This window comes from Microcaecilia unicolor, chromosome 1 (genome assembly GCF_901765095.1).
Source record: "Microcaecilia unicolor chromosome 1, aMicUni1.1, whole genome shotgun sequence".
Lineage (NCBI taxonomy): Eukaryota > Metazoa > Chordata > Amphibia > Gymnophiona > Siphonopidae > Microcaecilia > Microcaecilia unicolor.
In genome coordinates, this window is record NC_044031.1 from 64,324,186 (window position 1) to 64,343,783 (window position 19,598).

At 41.9% G+C, this 19,598-nt stretch overlaps 1 protein-coding gene across 2 annotated transcripts in view; it reads left to right on the top strand.

The window, feature by feature from the left end:
* The window catches only part of OXSR1 (oxidative stress responsive kinase 1), a 258,627-nt gene that overhangs the window by 130,129 nt on the left and 108,900 nt on the right, over window positions 1–19,598 (top strand). For both annotated transcript variants that reach the window (XR_003941568.1, XM_030198016.1), the window contains exon 8: window positions 9,581–9,714. Coding sequence is in view for 1 of the 2 variants with exons in the window: in XM_030198016.1 (XP_030053876.1) it covers window positions 9,581–9,714 (134 nt within the window). In the remaining variant the exon portion in view is untranslated. The remainder of the gene's footprint in view (window positions 1–9,580; window positions 9,715–19,598) is intronic.

Genomic DNA, 19,598 nt, shown 5'->3' on the forward strand with positions numbered 1-19,598 from the left:
GGTGTCTGGCCCTTCTCCTGCGGTGAGGTCTCTGACTGCGGTGCGGCATCGGCGTCAGCTACCATCCAGGTCGACTCCCCTTCGACATCGGTGGAGGGAGCTTCGCCGCAGTCGGATCGGGCGTCGTCCTCTCGACATTGCCATAGAGGACATCATTCCTCGGCGTCAAGGCAGGTTCAGTGTCAAAGTACCTGGACACAGGCTTTATCTGACACTGAGCAGGAGCATTCGTGGGAGTAGGAGGAAGATCTCAGGTACTTTTCTTCTGATAAGTCCTTTGGGATTCCCTCTGATCCTTCCCCTCTACAGAGAGGAGACTTACCTCCACCAGAGAGTCTGTCCTTTTCCTTTTTTGTCCGGGAAATGGCTATGGCTACTCCCTTCCCTGTGGAGGTTGAGGATGAGCCCAGGGCTGAGATGCTCGAAGTCCTGGATTATTCTTCTTCACCTAAAGAGGCTGTAACAGTTCCTATGCATAAGGTACTGAAGGAAGTCCTTATTTGAAACTGGTCGGCCCCTCTGTCTAGCCCTGTGGTCCTGAAGACAGCTGAATCCCAGTATCGGATCCACGGTGAACCTGGATTGATGAGGTCCCAGTTACCCCACAATTCCATGGTGGTGGACTCCGCCCTCAAGAGAGCCAGGAGTACTAGACTATGCTTCGGCGCACCCAGGCAGAGAAGCTAGAACTCTTGATTCTTTTGGGAGGAAGAAGTATCACGCCTCTGTGCTCGCCACCAGCTCTTCATAAGTATGCACTTGCGGGACTCGATACAGCAACTGTCGAGCTTGGTTGATGCACTCCCTATGGAGCTGGCCGAGCCTTTTCACCAGGTGGTCAGGCAGCAGAAGGCATGTCGAGTTCCTGGCCAGGGGTACATTTGACACTTTTGTTGTAGCATCCAGGATCGCTGCTCAGGGTGTAGTGATGCACAGACTCTCATGGCTGCATATCTCTGACCTTGATCATTCTGTCCAGCAGCGAATGGCGGATGTTCCTTGCTGGGGGGGGAACAACCTTTTTGGTGAAAGAGTAGAGGATCTTGTTAATGAGATCAAGAAGCATAATTATGCAATGAATTCTCTTTCCCACCGGGCGCCTTCTGCTACTGCCTCCTCATCTAGGAGGTATTTTGGGGTGGGGGAAGAGGAGTGCTCCCTATTCCTATCCTAGGCGTAGGTACACTCCTGCCAGGCTCAGCCCCAGCGCGCTCATTCTCGTCGTCAACGTGCATCTAAGGCCCATTCTGTTCCCCAGCAAAAGCAAGGGACAGGCTTTTGACTGGCTCCAGTTAAGCATAGCCTCAATAAAAGTGTCTGTACCGGTCGACTTGCTGGTTAGAGGGCGGTTGATATTTTTTCACCAAAGGAGGCCTCTTATAACCTCCGACCGGTGGGTTCTTCAAATAGTCCAGTTAGGATACACCCTCAGTCCGGATTCCAAACCTCCAAATTGCCCACCAGAAGCGCATTCATACAGTTCCCAGCACAAACAGGTACTTGCAGAGGAACTTTCCACCCTTCTAAAGGCTCGAGCTGTCGAACCTGTTCCACCAGGGAAGAAGGGCTGGGATTCTATTCCAGGTACTTCCTTGTGCAGAAAAAGACAGGGGGGATGCGTCCTATTCTAGACCTCAGGGGCCTGAACAAATTTCTGGTCCGAGAAAAGTTCAGGATGGTTTTCCTGGGCACCCTTCTTCCCATGATTTAGGAGAACAATTGGCTATGCTCTCTGGACTTAAAAGGATGCTTACACACACATCTCGATACTTAGGAAGTATCTTTGATTTTGGTTGGGAACTCAGCACTTTCAGTACCGTGCATTGCCTTTTGGGCTGGCGTCTGCGCCCAGAGTGTTTACAAGGTGTCTGGCGGTAGTAGCAGCATCGCTATGCAGACTGGGAGTGCATGTGTTCCCTTATCTTGACGATTGGCTGGTGAAGAGCACCTCGGAGGTAGGTGCTCTACAGTCCATGCGAATGAATATTCAGGTGCTAGAGCTGCTGGGTTTGGTGATAAATTACTCCCAAGTCCCATCTCACCCCAGTCCAGAGGTTGGAATTCATTGGAGCTCTGTTGAACACAGCTCGAGCTTATTTTCCCGACGCAAGGACAGACAACCTCCTGTCCCTTGTGTCCATGGTTCGAGTGTCTCAACAGATCACGGCTCTGCAGATGCTGAGACTTCTGGGGCACATGGCCTCCACAGCTCATGTAACTCCCATGGCATGTCTACATATGAGATCAGCTCAATGGACCCTAGCTTCCCAGTGGTATCAAGCTGTGGGGGATCTAGAGGATGTAATCCAACTGCCCACTGACTGTCGGAATTCTCTTTAGTGGTGGATGATGCGATCCAATTTGACCTTGGGACGTCCATTCGAAATTCCTCAGCCACAAAAAGTGCTGGCAACGGATGCATCCCTCCTGGGGTGGGGAGCTCATGTAGATGGACTTCACACTCAAAGAGCTTGGTCCTTTCAGGAAAAAGATCTTCAGATCAACCTCCTGGAACTGCAAGCGATCTGGAACGGTCTAAAGACTTTCAGAGATCGGCTGTCCAACCAAATCATTTTAATTCAATCAGGTTGTTATGTATTATACCAACAAGGAGAGGCGGGGGGGGGGGGGGGCACCGGATTTTGTCCTCTGTCAGGTAGCCTTCCAGATGTGGCTTTGGGCGCACCATCACGGCATTTTTCTGCAAGCCACTTATCTGGCAGGCGTAAACAGTCTGGCCGACAGACTGAGCAGGATAATGCAACCTAACGAGTGGTCACTAAACATGGGAGTAGCCTGCAAGATCTTCCAAGCATGGGGCACCCCCTTGGTGGATCTTTTTGCCACTCAAATCAATCACAAGGTACCTCAGTTCTGTTCCAGGCTTCAGGCCCATGACAGACTAATGTCAGATGCCTTTCTCCTACATTGGGGAACATGCCTTCTGTATGTGTATCCTCCCATACCTCTAGTAGGGAAGACTTTGCTGAAACTCAAGACCGAGGAGCCATGATTCTGATTGCGCCCTCTTGGCTCCATCAGATTTGGTTCCCTCTTCTTCTGGAGTTGTCCTCCGAAAACCGTGGCGATTGGACTGTTTTCCTACCCTCATCATCCAGAATGAGGGGTTGCTTCTACATCCCAACCTCTCACGGTCTGGATGTTGAGAGCTTAGAAATTGCCTCTTTAGGTCTTTCAGAGGGTATCTCCCGAGTCTTGCTTGCTTCCAGGAAAGATTCCACAAAAAAGTGTTACTCTTTCAAATGGAGGAGGTTTGCCGTCTGGTGTGACAGCAAGGCCAGCAAGGCCCTAGATCCCTTTTCTTGTTCTACACGGACCCTGCTTGAATACCTTCTACACTTATCAGAGTCTGGTCTCAAGACTAACGCCATAAGAGTTCACTTTATTGCGATTAGTGCTTATTGCCGTTTAGAGGGTAAGCCTATCTGTGGGACAACCTTTAGTAGTTCGCTTCATGAGAGGTTCCATGGAAACCTATGGAACTTTGGAAGGCTAAGTGCTTTGAAAATGAGCCTCTTAGTCAACCTCCATTGAAGAGATTTGCAAGGCTGCAACATGGCATCAGTCCACACATTCACATCTCACTACTGCCTTCAGCAGGATACCCGACACGACAGTTGGTTTGGGCAGTCAGTGCTGCAGAATCTGTTCGGGGTTTGGAATCCAACTCCACCCTCCTAAACCCATTTTGTTCTGTTCCAGGTTGCACTCTGTTACTTGTTTATGGTTTCAGGTCAATCTCAGTTATGTCCTCACCATTGCGAGGTCCAATTGACCAATGTTTGTTGTTTTGAGTGAGCCTGGTTGCTAGGGATACCCCACATGTGAGAACATACAGCCTGCTTGTTCTCGGAGAAAGCAAAGATACATACCTGTAGCAGGTATTCTCAGAGGACAGCAGGCTGATTGTTCTCACAAAACCGCCCACCTCCCCTTGGAGTTGTTGTTCTTTGTTTATATGCTTTTTTTATTAAACTGAGGAGGCATGCTCATGCGATGGGCGGAAACTTGTCTGCGCATGCGCGGTGCGCGCAGTTCGCGCGCCAGAAGGCTCTGGGAAAACTTTTTAGTTTTGCTGGTGAAAAATTTGCCGTTTCCTGGGCTGACACAGACGTTGACCCACAAGCGAGAACAATCAGCCTGCTGTCCTTGGAGAATATCTGCTACAGGTAAGTATCTTTGCTTTACCAGTACCATTTTGGACGTAGTTCTACATCAACATACATCCAACTAAAGACTCCTGAGGAAGGCCTTTGTGGGCCAAAACACGACTTGTGTTGAGTCTTTGGATGTTTCAATAAAGGTGTTATTTTGGACATCGTCTGCTGCCCTTTTCTTTGTCACCCTTGTTGTGATTGTTTTGTTTGTGTGTCTACAAGGGATACTGTTCTTCTGTATTCCTGCCGTGGCCAATGTTTGACAATGACATTCAGCCTTTCCACATCACCAAGGACATATTTTTTTCAAGGTGGTAGTGACAGCCTTCCTTCACAAGGATGGATTGCAGGTTCATCCATACCTTGCGATTTGGCTGATTTGTGATTCTTCCTATCAAGAGAGTCTTTAAGTTTCTTCCAAGATATCTACTCTTCTTCAGTCCTTAGGATTGGTATTCCATTTTACCAACACAAATCTTGGCATAACTGGGAGTGATATTTGACATAGGCTTAGGGAGGACATTTCTTTCTGTTGTTCATCAGCAAAAGATTCACACCCAAGTCAGGTTCTACTTTCTCTACCAGGTCCTGTGGTCTGGGAATATGTTCAAGTTCTAGGTGCAATGGCCTCTATCTTGGACATTTTTCCATGGGTCAGATTTCACATCAGAACAATTCAGGGGTTCATTCTCAGCTGTTGGTCTCCATCTGTCTTGGACCCTCCAAGCCAAACTCGGCCTCAACTGGTGGATTCAGCGCAGCCTTCCTCTGACAATTCAGAATTTCTTTCTCTCTCTGCAGGCAGCTATCTGTAGCTCATGTGCTGCTAGGGCTTGCCATAGCTGGGTGGAACAGATTTCAGATTCCTTCCAGAAGTCTTATATTCAAACCTCTGCCTGAATTGCCAGATGTGGAAATGGAGCTGGCATATTTGGCAGATTCCTTGTATGGCTTGATTCGGGTGTCAACCAAGCAGTCTTTGTCCATCACAGCTGTCATTTGCTGTGGTTGTGCCACTGGGCGGCAGATGCAACTTCAACCAATGGCTGATTAAGCTCCCTTTTTAAGGGCAAGCTGTTTGATGAGAACTTACCAAAGCTGGTGAAAGATCCGGGTGATTCAAAAAGACAAAACTTGATACCATGGTTTAAAGATTTAAAAAAACTCAAAACACAATCCAGAAAACTTGAACGAGCATAGAATAAAACAAAAAACAAACATACACTCAACGCATGGGAACAAACTCACAGAAAATACAAATATGCAATTAGACAAACCAAAAGGTCCTACTACAAGACTAAACTAGGACCGGATAACAAAGATCTTAAGAAATTATTTCAACTCGTAAATAAACTACTAGACACCACCCCTGTCACCACATCCAACACAGATGTCCCATCTGCAGCTGAACTGGCTACCTACTTCAAGGACAAAATAACAAAATTACGCAGCACTCTTCCTTATCACAACACCAACATCGAAAACTTCTTTGACAACCTAGACCTAATCCCGGGAGGATACCCAGCTGACTGCATCTGGTCCACATTAGATCTACTCACCACTGAATCAGTTACACAAGCAACTCATAGATTCGCCAACACCCACTGCAAACTGAACATATGTCCCAGTCATCTACTTAAATCCGCCCCTAGCCGATTCATAGAAGACCTCACATCCCACCTAAACTTCACGCTACAACAAGGTTTATTTCCGAGGACTATGGTAACATCCTACTTACCCCAATACCAAAAGACACTAAGAAAAAAACAAGCGACCTCACCAACTACCGCCCAGTTGTGTCCATCCATCTAGTAGTAAAATTGATGGGGAGCCTGGTGACCAAACAGCTTATGGAATACCTGGACAAGCACTCAATACTACACGACTCACAATCAGGATTCTGCTCCCACTAGAATACCGAAACAGTCCTAGTCACTCTCCTGGCCAAATTCAAACAGGAAATAGCCATAGGTAAAAGCATACTTCTTCAATTCGACATGTCGAGCGCATCTGACATGGTAAACCATAATATATTAAGACTCTTTGGCCACTTCAGGATTGTTGGAAACGTACTCAACTGGATCAAGGGCTTTCTAACCACCAGAACATACCAAGTAAAATCAAACTCAAACACATCATCACCGTGGAAAGCAGAATGTGGAGTACCTCAAGGATCACCATTATCACCAATACTCTTCAACATGATGATGATCCCACTGTCAAAGTCCTTATCCAATCGAGGCCTTAACCCATTCATCTATGCAGATGATATTACAATCTTCATTCCCTTCAGACATGACTTGAATGAAATAACTAATGAATTCAATGATGGCCTGAACATCATGGACTCTTGGGGAAACTCATTCCAACTGAAATTGAACACTGAAAAAACACACTGCCTTATCCTTTCATCTCAACATAACTACAAACCCACAACCATAAACACCCCAGGACATGCACTCCCTATCTCAGGCAGCCTAAAAATACTCAGTCACAATCGACCACAACCTCACTTTCTCGAGAGCCAAGTAAAAACTGTAAATAAAGAAAATGTTCCACTCAATGTGGAAACTCAAACGAATAAAACCTTTCTTCCCGAGGGATATCTTTCGAAAACTAACACAATCAATGGTCCTCAGCCATGCAGATTACTGCAACAGAATCTATGCGGGATGTAAAGAACTCATAAAAAAATTCCAGACCGCCCAAAAAACAGCACCCAGACTGATATATGGTAAAACACGATTCAAAAGCGCTAAACCCCTTCGAGAAAAGCTACACTGGATCCCAATCAAAAAACAGATTATTTTCAAAATATGCACATTGGTCCACAAAATCATCTACGGCGTAGTCCCAGGATACATGACAGACCAAATAGATCTACCAACTAGAAACAGACTCAAATCAGCACGTTCATACCTAAACCTACATTACCCAAACTGCAGAGGGCTAAAATACAAAACAACCTATGCATCTAGCTTCTCCTACATAAGCGCACAACTATGGAATGGACTCCCGTATGCTGTGAAAACAATACATGACCACCTAAACTTCAGGAAGTCATTAAAAACCCACCTCTTAAAAAAAAAAAAAAAAAAAAAAAAAAGCCTATCCCAATGATCCAACATAAATCCCCACACCCTGCAACGCAACGTAATCAAAGATTGAACTGGACAGTCTACCATCCTCTTTCCCTCGACCCACGACGCCTGATTCACCTCTATCTCATTTGACCACAACACAGTCTTGTATTTGTTATCAACCGGAATGGCAAACGCCTTTACAGTACTTTGTAAGCCACATTGAGCCTGCAAATAGGTGGGAAAATGTGGGGTATAAATGTAACAAATAAATAAAGACTCGGCATCTTTCCGTTTGGGTTAGGCTCGCTCTCGTTTTAAAGGTATCAGGTGCCATCGTCCGGTGCAACCTACAGTTAATCGGAGATCCAGGTATCAGTTCAAGCAGGATTTTGGAACTCCAGACTTCGTCCTGTTGATCCTTTGAATTTCTCCTAAAGAGGTGATGGGGCACCCAGTCCTGTCTCTTCTTTCTAATGTAGTTTCTGCCTTTCATCTCAATTGACCTTTGTTTCTTCCCGCTTCCTTGAAGTTCGCCATGTATGCCTACATTTTTGGAAATGACAAAACGAGTTCCATTGGTCATATCGTTTGTGCTTTGCTCAGGACCTCGGAAAGATAGTGCGGCTTCCAAAGCCATGCTGACTTGCTGGTTCAAGGATTCTATCGGGTCTGCGTGTTAACTAGCTAGTAAACCACTTCCAGAAAGATTCGCTGCTTTGACGTTTGCCTTGTAAACCTACATTTTTGGAAGTGACCAATAAGTTCTGTTGTTCATATCATTTGTGCTTTGCTTGGGACCTCGGAAAGGTAATGTGGCTTCCAAAGCCAGGCTAGCTCACTGGTTCAGGGATGCTATCAGGTCTGCGTGTTTACTAGTTGGTAAACTACTTCCGGACGGATTCTGGGCACCTTCTACCCGAGCTGTCATGACTTCCTGGATGGAATCCGTCTGTTCTCCCTGGAGGAACTATGTAGGGCGGTGACATGGTCTTTCTCACATACCTTCTCCAGACACTACCATTTAGATGTCTCCGCTCAGTAAAATGCATCTTTTGGAGTATCAGTGCTATCCGTGGGATCTTCAGTTTCCCATCCTACTTTAGGACTGCTTTGCTACATCCCACATGTTTCTGGACTCATCTGCTGCAGACACTAAGGAATGAAAAATAATTTCTTACCTGATATTTTCTTTTCCTTTAGTCGCAGCAGGTAAATCCAGAGGCCCACCCTGCTTTTCCGACGGTTCCTATTACTTAGTTCTCTCTGTTGGAACTTGTTGCTGCATTTTTATATTTTAAATGGACTGTTGTAATCGGTTTGTGTTGGCAGTTCTTTATCACTTTTTCCTGTGGGGAAGGAGAAATTTTATAATTCTGTTGTCTTCTGCTTTGTCATGAGAAATACTGACTGACCAAGGAGCATCCCATCCTTTAAAGACAGTGCAGTTCAGCTCTCTCAGCGCGCTGTCCACCTGCTGGTAGATGTTCACTGCCCACAAGTGTCTGGATTCATCTGCTTCGACTAAAGAAATGAAAATTATCAGATAAAATAATTTTTCGTTATTTCTCCATATCTTACCCCTTCTACAAAAGGGGTTAACCTTGGCAGCTCTCTGGTTTCTGGTTTTACAGCATTTGTTTTCCTTTATTGATGAACATTTGATAACAGATTGGCTCACTGTATAACATTTATGCAGAACTGTATAGCATACACATGTACAATATATGTGGACATCACTTGTCAATCACTTGCCTCTCCCCCAAAGGCTACAGAACAGGTAATAACAAAAATAAAAATGTATTACATAAAAATATATTATCTAATTCAAATAAAACCCAAATCAGTTAGGTAACTTTTTATGTTTAATATTTGATGTACTACTGGATTTGCATTACAGTGAAGCAACTGAACACCCAGCTAATTGGCTGTGATGGCACAGACTTTACACTTAAAATATAGCTTAAATCATTGGTCACATTGGTTCATTTAATCTCTTAACAGAATAATTTTAAAAGATTTTCTGGGCACTCTAATGCAGGTAAGTCGCTCTGATTCCTAGAATAAATCTCCAGTACCTGATGTGACCACCACTGTTGAACAAAAACCTCAGACATTTTTGCCCAAATACTTTATCTTCCTATGAGACAGTCATTCCTGCGTGCTCATTTTACAGTCTAGAAACTTGTTCTTAAGTGTGTGCTAGAGTAAAGTTGAATATATAACTATAATTTGAATATTTTTGAATGCACACCTTGTTTGTGTTTCTAATGCATACTGTGGCTCTTTGGATGTTTCCAACAATTTAATTTTTCTTTTTAGGTTTTAATGCTGACACTACAGAATGATCCCCCAACGTTAGAGACTGGTGTACAAGATAAAGAAATGCTGAAAAAGTATGGAAAGTCATTTAGGAAAATGATTTCATCTTGTCTACAGAAAGACCCCGAAAAGAGGTACAGAAAAGCCCAGACTACTGTACTTTTAAAACAGGTTACATATTACTAACAGCAGATCAGCAATTTCATGCTTGAGTTCTTTGGGTACCCTTGGATGTATGCCATCTGGTCCAGGTGATTTACTACTCTTTAATTTGTCAATTTACATCTTTCAGGTTCACTGAGATTTCTTTCAGTTCGTCTGCATCATCACCCTTAAACTATTTCTGGTACAGGCAGAACAACTTCTTACAACTTCTTCTGTAAAGACAGAAGCAAAGAATTCATTTAGTTTCTTCAATGGCCTTGTCCTCCCTGAGCCGCCCCTTTTGCTCCTCCATGATCTAAGGGTCCCACAGATTCCCTTGCAGGCTTTCTGCTTCTGATGTACTCGAAAAAGTTGTTACTGAGAGTTTTAGCCTCTGTGGCAAGTTTCTCTTCATAGTCTCCTTTAGCCTTCTTTATTAATGCTTTGCATCTGACTTGCCAGTGCTTATGTTGCTTCTTATTTTCTTCATTTGAGTCCTTTTTCCATTCTTTGAAGGGCAATCTTTTGGTTGTAATGGCCTCCTTTACTTTTAACATCAGGCTGTAGTAATATTTTCAAATTTGTTTTTTGTAGCTTTGGCACTACATAGAGATGCTTAGTTATGTTCAACTATTTTTACTTATTTTTTTGGTTGTTGCCACTCTGCATGGCCTACTGCATTGAGGCCATCAGATGACATTTATTTTTTAGTCATTTTTCTGTACTTATTTTTCAGTACATGACCCAGAAAGAGCCATTAGGTTTAGCAAGTGGTCCCAGTTCAGTTGTGTAATGTCTGCATAAATATTTATTTATTTATTTGTAGCATTTGTATCCCACATTTTCCCACCAATTTGCAGGCTCAATATGGCTTACATTTGCCATAATGGCGATTGCCATTTCCGGGTAGCAGAGTTACAAATGGTATTGAATTAAAGTGCTTACATATATGGAATAGATCATGGTGTGTGTGTGTGTATATATATATATATATATATATATATATATATATATATATATATATATATATAAATAAATATAAATAACATGTGCATACATACATGGTAAAGAAGAGAAAAGTTGTGGTAGTGCATGAAGGCTCCTGAGTAGTAGATTGGTTAGTAACATGCATTAGGTCATCGACTAAAGAGTCCCTATTCCGCATAAGGTTTAAGTGAATTGCTTAATCATTATCATAGAGGTTAATCAGTCATGTGTTAAGAGTTTGGTTTTGTGTAGATCGTGTATAGTTTCGTTATTTAGTATTAGGATGGATGCTTAAGGTATGCCTTCTTGAAAATACTAGGGAGAAACAATTAGAAAGATACAGTACCCACTACTAAATCTAAATCTCGGTACTGACAACAGTTTAACATGTTAAATGAAATAATGTAGTCAGTTCACCAAAGTAATTACCAAACAAGTATGACAGCCATTCATGGAATCATCATAGCACACTCATTGTTCCATGTGTACATCCTATAAAAGGTATCATGACTAAACAAAGCTGTTCAGAATAGAGGAGGGATATGGAACACTACAGTCACAGCAAAAGAAGCAACATTTTTTTAAACAGATAAGTTATCAATTGTTTTCAAAACAATGAGAGAATTAATCTTTCTAATATCAATTGGGCGTGAACACCACGTAGCATCTCCCTTATACAGAAATGCCATTAAAAATGTCTTAAATCTTATTTTAGATATGATGGAAAATAAAAAAGGAATGAATCTATGGCACATGATGAAGTAGGAGATAAAAGAAATGAAAATAAGTATTCTGGACATACCGCAGAGTATCTTATATACCCAACATGCAAGATTAAAAGTAATTTGGGCTTTAACCCAAAGCCACATGGGAACAAATTGATAAGAACATTGGGCACTAGTAGGTTAATGGGCAGCCAGTGAAATTTGATCAATGTAGATGTTAACATGATCAGTCTTTTCTGCACCTTAATCATCTTCGCTGCAGTGTTTTGCAGTAATTGCAGTCTAGCAGTCAAGTTGGCTGAAAAAAGTCTATAGGCCAATTTAGAGAGGCTCACTTAACCAGGATGGAACCAGGCTGCTGGTGCTTACAGTCTCCCAGGAGCACATGGTTCGGTGTGGTGTATCCTCGAAGGATACTATTGAAACAGGACATTTAGAGAATCCCAATAGAAAGGTTTCAATAATGGTGAAAGAAAGCCAGGATTGTTCAATAGGAGAACAGAGTATAAAGGGTGCAAATTATCCTCATCAACTTCAAATCAGCTTGTAGATGCAAGGAAAAAACACAATTGGAAGTGTCTATATACAAATGCTAGAAGCCTAAAAAATAAGATGGGAGAGTCGGAGTATATAGCACTAAATGAAGAGGCATCTCAGAGACCTGGTGGAAGGAGGACAATCAGTGAGTTTTTTCTGGGAACAAATTATATCTCAATGATAGAGTAGATCAAATTGGAGGGGGGATTGCGCAATATATTAAGTAGGGAATTGAGTCAAATATTCTACATGAAACACCAATGTGGAATCCTTGTAGATACAAATTCCATGAGTGATGGGAAAGAGTATACTGGTAGGGCTGTGCTACATCCATCAGGACAGAATGAACAGACGAACAAATGTTTACGGAAATTAGGAAAGCTGGCAAATTGGCATAATAATGGGTAATTTCAATTACCCCAATATTCACTGGATAAATGATACATCAGGGAGCACTAGGGAGGTAAAATTCTTAGATGTAATAAATGACTGCTTCTTGGAGCAACCGGTCCAAGAACAGACAAGAAGGGGAGCTATTTTAGATCTTGTCCTTATTGGAATGCAGGGAATAGTACGAGAATTAACTGTGTTGGATCCACTGGGAAACAGTGGTCATAACATGATCAAATGTGAGCTGATATCTGGAGTGAAGTCACTAAAGAAATCTAATGTGGCCGCATTCAATTTTCGAAAGGGTGACTGACAAAATGAGGAAAATGGTTAAAATGCAGCTGAAAGGGTCGGCCGCAAAGGTTAGGACTTTAAATCATGCGTGAACGCTATTTAAAAATACCATAATGGAAGACCAGACCAGGTGTATTGCACGTATTATCAAAGGTGGAAAAAAGAGCAAATGACAAACTGGTAAAATGTTCCTGATGCTAAGAAAAAATTGTCTAAAAACTGGAAAAACATTACTTCCCCTAATATATTCACCCTTTCTTGCCTCGTATCCTTCATTCAGTTTTTTTTGCCTTTTCTGTGCTGAAGACTCCTAAGAGTCAGAAATGTACTTATAAGTACATTTGGTGGTGGTAAATGGAGCTTGCTCTGAAGAAAAGGATGTCAGTGGAGTACTGCAGGGATCGGTCCTAGGGCCGGCTCTTTTTAACGTTTTTGTGAGCGATATTGCGGAAGGGCTGTCTGGTAAGGTTGTCTCTTTATGGATGATACTAAACTCTGCAACAGGAATGGACCGATATTTGGCAACTAAGGTTTAATCCCCAAAAATGCAGGGTCATGCACTTGGGTCGCAAAAATCCTAGGGAACGGTACAGTATAGGGGGTGTAGTGCTTCAGTGTGCGAAGGAAGAGCGGGACTTGGGGGTGATTGTGTCTGATGACCTTAAAGTTTCAAACAAGTAGAAAAAGTGACGGCCAAAGCCAGAAGGATGCTTGGGTGCATAAAGAGAGGCATGACCAGCAGAAAAAAGGAGGTGATAGTGCCGTTGTATAAGTTCGTTTGGAGTACTGCATGCAGTTCTGGAGACTGCACCTACGGAAAGATATAAACAGGATTGAGTCTGTCCAGAGGGCGGCTGCGAAATTAGTAAACTGTCTTGAATGCAAAAATTATAGGGACAGGCTTATGAACCTCAACACGTATATGCTGGAAGAGAGGAGATAGTAGAAACATTTATATATTTCAAGGGCATTTATGTACAGGAAGAGAGCCTTTTTCAAATGAAGAAGAGCTCTGGAATGAGGGGGCATATGACAAAGTTAAGAGGGAATAAACTTAGGAGTAACCTAAGGAAGTAGTATTTCACAGAAAGGGTGGTGGAGGCTTGGAATGGCCTCCCGGTGGAGGTGGTGGAGTCTAGGACAGTTCCAGAATTTAAAAAGGCATGGGATAAGCATGTGGGATCGCTTAGGAACAGGAAGAATTAGGGGTTACAGAGGATGGGCAGACTGGATGGGTCATATGGCCTTTATCTGCCGTCATGTTCTATGTTTGAGAGTTTGTACCCTTAAAGAACCTCTAATTAGCTGGAAAATTCTTACATGTATAGACGCCTAAGAATAAAAACCCTATTTACAAGATTCTGTGGGGTTTTGCTCTGGTTTATAGAATCTCTTGCCACCTACAATCACACATTAAGATCTTCAGGTGAATATAAGCTTAGAATCCATTGCTAGGAGTGTATAGGCTGATGATGGTGACTTGGGATGTACATAAGAATTGCCATACTGGGATCCATCAAGCCCAGCATCCTGTTTCCAACAGTGGCCAATCCAGGTCACAAATACCTGGCAAGATCCCAAAAAAGTACAAAACATTTTATGCTGCTTATCCCAGAAATAGTGGATTTTCCCCAAGTCCGTTTAATAATGGTCTATGGACTTTTCCTTTAGGAAGCTGTCCAAACCTTTTTTTAAACTCCGCTAAGCTAACCGCCTTTACCACATTCTCTGGCAATGAATTCCAGAGTTCAATTACACGTTAAGTAAAGAAACATTTTCTCTGATTCATTTTAAATTTATTACATTGTAGCTTCATCGCATGCCCCCTAGTCCTAGTATTTTTGGAAAGCGTAAACAGACGCTTCACATCTACCCATTCCACTCCACTCATTATTTTATGGACCTCTATCATATTTCCCCTCAGCCACCTTTAAAGGGAAGAGTCTCATCATTTTTGAAATTAATTGTTGATCTAAAAGTAGAGTGTAACTATTTAATCTTTAGTAAGAAACTTGCAGCATGATTAAGGTTTATTATCCCGATCATTGGCTAATGAAGTTTCAAGGTTCGCCACCCATTGAACTGAAGTGAGAGGATACATGATATATTCTAGGTTGCTTATTCTTTGGTTGATAATGTCTCTGGTTATAAACGGAATTTATTTTGAGTTTTATGTATTTGATGAATGCTTTTGTTTACCTGCATTGAACTTTTGAGGATTACATGGGCTATATAAATGCTGTATTAGTCAGTAGGATGCGAAGACATTGCTTCAGTACTACTTAAGGCATGATTCACATACCCTTGACTTCACTTAAAAGAAAAGGTTAGCATAATGCTGTGCTGTCTTCCCACATAGCAGTTTTTCTTCCTCTAAATATGATCTGAAAGCAGTGGTTGACAAGAGTTAGGAAAACATTTGTTCAGGTTTATCCACAGTACTCTTGAGATCGTATTGTGTGTCTGCCATTGGGATTGCCCTCATGGCTGCATACCTTAAGTCTCTTCAGATGTGCAGGAAAGGCTTGCTAGTGTGCCCTGCAGTGAAGGAGTGTGGTAGCCGTGTTAGTCCACTCTTAAGGTTATCAATAGAAATCAAACAAAATAAAACATGGAAAAGAAAATAAGGTATTAAGTTATGTCCAATAAAAAAGGTATCATCTTATTTTCTTTTCCATGTTTTATTTTGTTTGATTTCTATTGATAACCCTGTAGTGAAGAAATCTGTTTAAAGATAATCAAGGAAACAGTGGACCAAATTTAACACTACTGTTCAAGGTTTTAGATTTTCTCTGGAGCCATTCCTGATCCACCTGCTACATTTTAGGAAGTATTTGAATTGGGCACCAAGAATGCCACTACTCTTCTACTTTCTCTTCTCAATTTATAGAAGAGTCCCTCTCATCTCTAATAAAGAACATACCAAAATCGTCTCCCAATCAAAACCTGGGAAGGGTGTTTCATTGGGTTTCAGAAAAACAGGTAGTGTTGTGATATTTACTTGCTGGAGGGATGGAGGAGAACAAAGGGGAAGGTTTTATGTGGCTGGTCATTCCAGAGTAATCATAAACACCTGGGATTCTCTATTCATTTCCAAAATTATATGACTTTTGTCTGTTGGGAACCCTTCCAAATTGCCCATGGAAAGGTTCTTGGTCTGCCTCTCTACATCAGAAACATCTAGTCAAGATTGAGCCCACTGTACCACAGGAAAGAGGGTAGGAAATCTTATTCCAAGTATTTTCTGGTTCCAGAAAAAACAGACTCCATCCCCAGAGCTGCCTAATGTCCAGTTCAAAAGAGTAGGCCAGTTTTGCATTTCTGATAGCACCATCTTGATGCATTATATGACCATGGGAATCAATGGGCAGAATCAGACTACATATACCACTGTGCTTTGAGATATAACTTCAAAACCAGGATTAATGAAGACTGGCTGTGTTCCCTAGATTTGAGAGATGCTTTTTCTGTTACACATGTTTTAATCCTACAGTACAATTTACAATACAGTTTATTTTTATAGTCAGCAATAACCACCAAAGTCTTACATGGATTACAGAATTAAGATATCCAAACAATTCTTGGAGAGTTACAAAAGTCTCCTAAGAAACTCTGGTATTTTTGGTCTGCCTTAAATGAATTATAAGCTCTGTTCAGCAGAGGCTGTCTTATATATTTGTGTACAGTACTGTATGTCTAGTAGCGCTATAGAAATATTAGTGGTAATAAGAATTTCTAGAGTTTGACATACTTAAAGTCTCACTTATTAAGCCTGTCATCTCAATTCAGATTTGTAGGAGCTCTGCTAAACACAACTCTGTGAAAGCCTTCCTTCTGCAAGAAAGGATAAACAATCTGGTGTCCCTAATGAAAGAAACGTTAGTAGGTATCAGTATGGGACATATTGAAGAGCTGGGTCTAATGGCATCAATGATACATATATCTCCCTCTACACATTTCAATATGAGGCCAGCCCAGTGGACACACATCTCAGTAAGTACAGACCACTTGAGTTCTTTGAGGCAGTTTTTATGCTAAACAGCAGCCCAGGGATTTTTTGTCCTGGAGGCTAACCCAGCAAACACTTAAGTTTATTCTTACAAATGTCACATATCCAGATTAATCTAATTTTGATTTGATCTGGGATGGAGATGTCATGTATTGTGGCCCCACACTCCTTGGTCTGTGGTCTGCTTAAGAGAATTATTTCCTAATTATCCTAGAGTTCAGGGTCAGAGCCGCCAAGAGACTGAGCTGGGCCCGGAGCAGAATCATCATCATCGCTGACGCTGCTCCCCTCCCTCCTGCCCGAAGTACCTTGGCTGGCCCCGCCAGCTGCAGGCAGCGCGGCTCCTTCCTCTGCCCAACTTTGTCTGCCCCTGTGGCTGCTTTCCTCAGGTCGCACATGCTCTGTCTCAAAACTGAGCATGTGTGGCCTGAGGGCCCAGCAGCTACTAGGCAGGCAATGCAAGGGGGGACCTGGTGCTGGAGTTTTCTTTCTCCTGCTTCTGTTGGGACGCGATCATCCATGTCCTGTCAGGAGCTGGAGAGAGAGAGTTCTGCGCTGCCCCCCCCCCCCCCCCCCCCCCCCCGGAAGCCCAGACCTGGAGAATTTTGCCTCCCCTCTTGGTGGCTATGTTAAGGGTAAATAATGCTTTCAGGAATAGTTGATCAACAAGATGTATCCTAATTCAAACAGAAAATCATTTACTTCATGAGCAGGATCAGTAATCCTGTATTTGGAGTGTGTCGGAATTTGATCTTTGACCAGTTCTTAAGAAATGATGTTAAGGCAAGGAAAGCAATGTGGTTTTAGAACTTGACTGTTCGTTCACCAAGTGATCCTTGGACAGATAAGTAGAAAATTGAATATTTCTTGAGTGAAGCATACTCATGTTGGATCTTTTTAGATCTTCACTAAACAGGAAAGCAATCCTGAAAAAGTCATAAGACAGCTTGATGTCTCCCTAAATTGTTGAGAGGGTCTTCTGTGTACATTCTCCAGTGCCTGAGGTGGTAAGGACCTTCCTAAAACTCAGAGGTTTGGGGGTTTATCAACCTAATAGCCCGTATTGGCTGAAGTGGAATTAATTCCCACTTCCCTGATAACACTGATTGAAACAATTGGGTATTTTTCCAGCTCTCATCTTGCAGAATCTGAGAACAATATCTCAATATCCCTAGCCATCATAACCTGGAAACTGTAAAACCTTTGGAGGAGTGCTCTCATTCTTCCACTGGAAGGTCCCATGGCAGTAAATCAACAAAGTTTTCCTTTTTCCTGCCCCAACACAAAAACTGTGATTATTTTCAGAACTGACTCTGATGCAGAAGGTGAACGTTCTGTTAGGGTACATCCTGTAGAATGTGAAATAGTCTTTGTATAGCCTTTGTCAGATTCATGCAGAGCTGTTGAAGTCTATTACCCCTTCCACTGTATATATACACTAGACTACAAGACCCAGCCGATGAAAACTCCCTTTGAACTGCTAGAATCCTATGGGATGAAGTCTGATCTAGAGGATCATATTTTTGGTGGTGGTCACTTCAGCAGGGAGCTCCAGGCCTTAATGACTTACCTGGCCTAGGCAAAGGTTTCTTTTTTTTTTTTTTTTCATTATAGGGTGGCTCTGTTGACATATTCTAAGTTTCTTCCTATGATCGTGTTTGACTTCCACTATAGCAAATCAATTGTTCTTCCAACATTTTTCTCCAGGCCACGTCTGTACAAGGGTAAAAAAGCTTTGTTGAGCTTCTATAGCCCACTTTATCTCTGAAGAAGGATTCAGAGCAGGTTAACAAAATTGAGGCTGATTAAAATTTGCCAAATCAGAGTAATATTTAAAAAAACAATTTCATAAATAAAACCTTACTATTGTAAAAGATATTTTAAAAAGAAATGTCTTCAGTTGCTTACAAAAATCATACAAGTTGATCGAATTTCCTGAGGTAAGGAGTAGTCAGTTGCAAAAGAGCTTTATCCTTCTATCTAAAATGGAATGATCTTAAAGTCCACTCAGCCTTTTTTTTCTTTAATTCCTATAGATTGATAAACTCAAATTGTCTAGTGGATTGCATATCAGTTAGTCCCAGTTGCACTTGACTCTGGAAGGTACAGTATGTGTAGGCCTCTTGGAGAGATCTCTAAAGCTGTGACTTTTTTAGTTCCAGCCATAAATTCACTTATTACTGTTTGGGTAAGGACTTCTAGTTCAACAGTAGGTTTGGTAAATACTTCACACATTTTTTACTTGGTTTAGACTTCAACTCTATTCCCCAGCAGGGCCCAATTTTTTACAATCATAAAATGTTTTCTTGCCAGCAATCATTTCCCTGTTTGAACAATAATATTTTCTACTTTATCTGAAGAAGTTACAGTAAAATGTAGAAAGCAGTTACTTATCTGTAACAGATGTTCCCCAAAGAATAGCAGTATAGGAAGGCTTTGCAAGACAGTCTATCTTCTCTAGGAATTTTCTTTAAGTAAATAGCTAGCCAACTGGGAAGGATCCTGTGTACACAATGATCAGTAGAACATATTTAGAGAGTTTATAGCTTTTGGTTTAAAATTCTGGCATACACGTCATCAGATCAACGCACCCCCATAATTTCTGAATATCCTGTTGTCCTCCTAGAACAGCTGTTACAGGTAAGCATCTTTGCTGTCCACCTTAGTTGTACACATGGATGACATTGTGGTGGTGCCAAAAAGCATGTTTTCCAGATTTTTATCAGGAAAATTCTTAATGCCTCTGTTCACGTATAGCTATTTTGAGAGATCATGCATTGTGTCTCAGGCCTTTGTCCATGGGGGATATCTGGTGCATTTTACTACTTAAGCAGTTCTTCTCTTTGCTTTAGTTGCAGTGTGACTGAAGGACATTTTGGTGTTTTTTACTGAATAGATTTTTTCAGCGATTTGTTTTTTTTTTTTTTTTTTT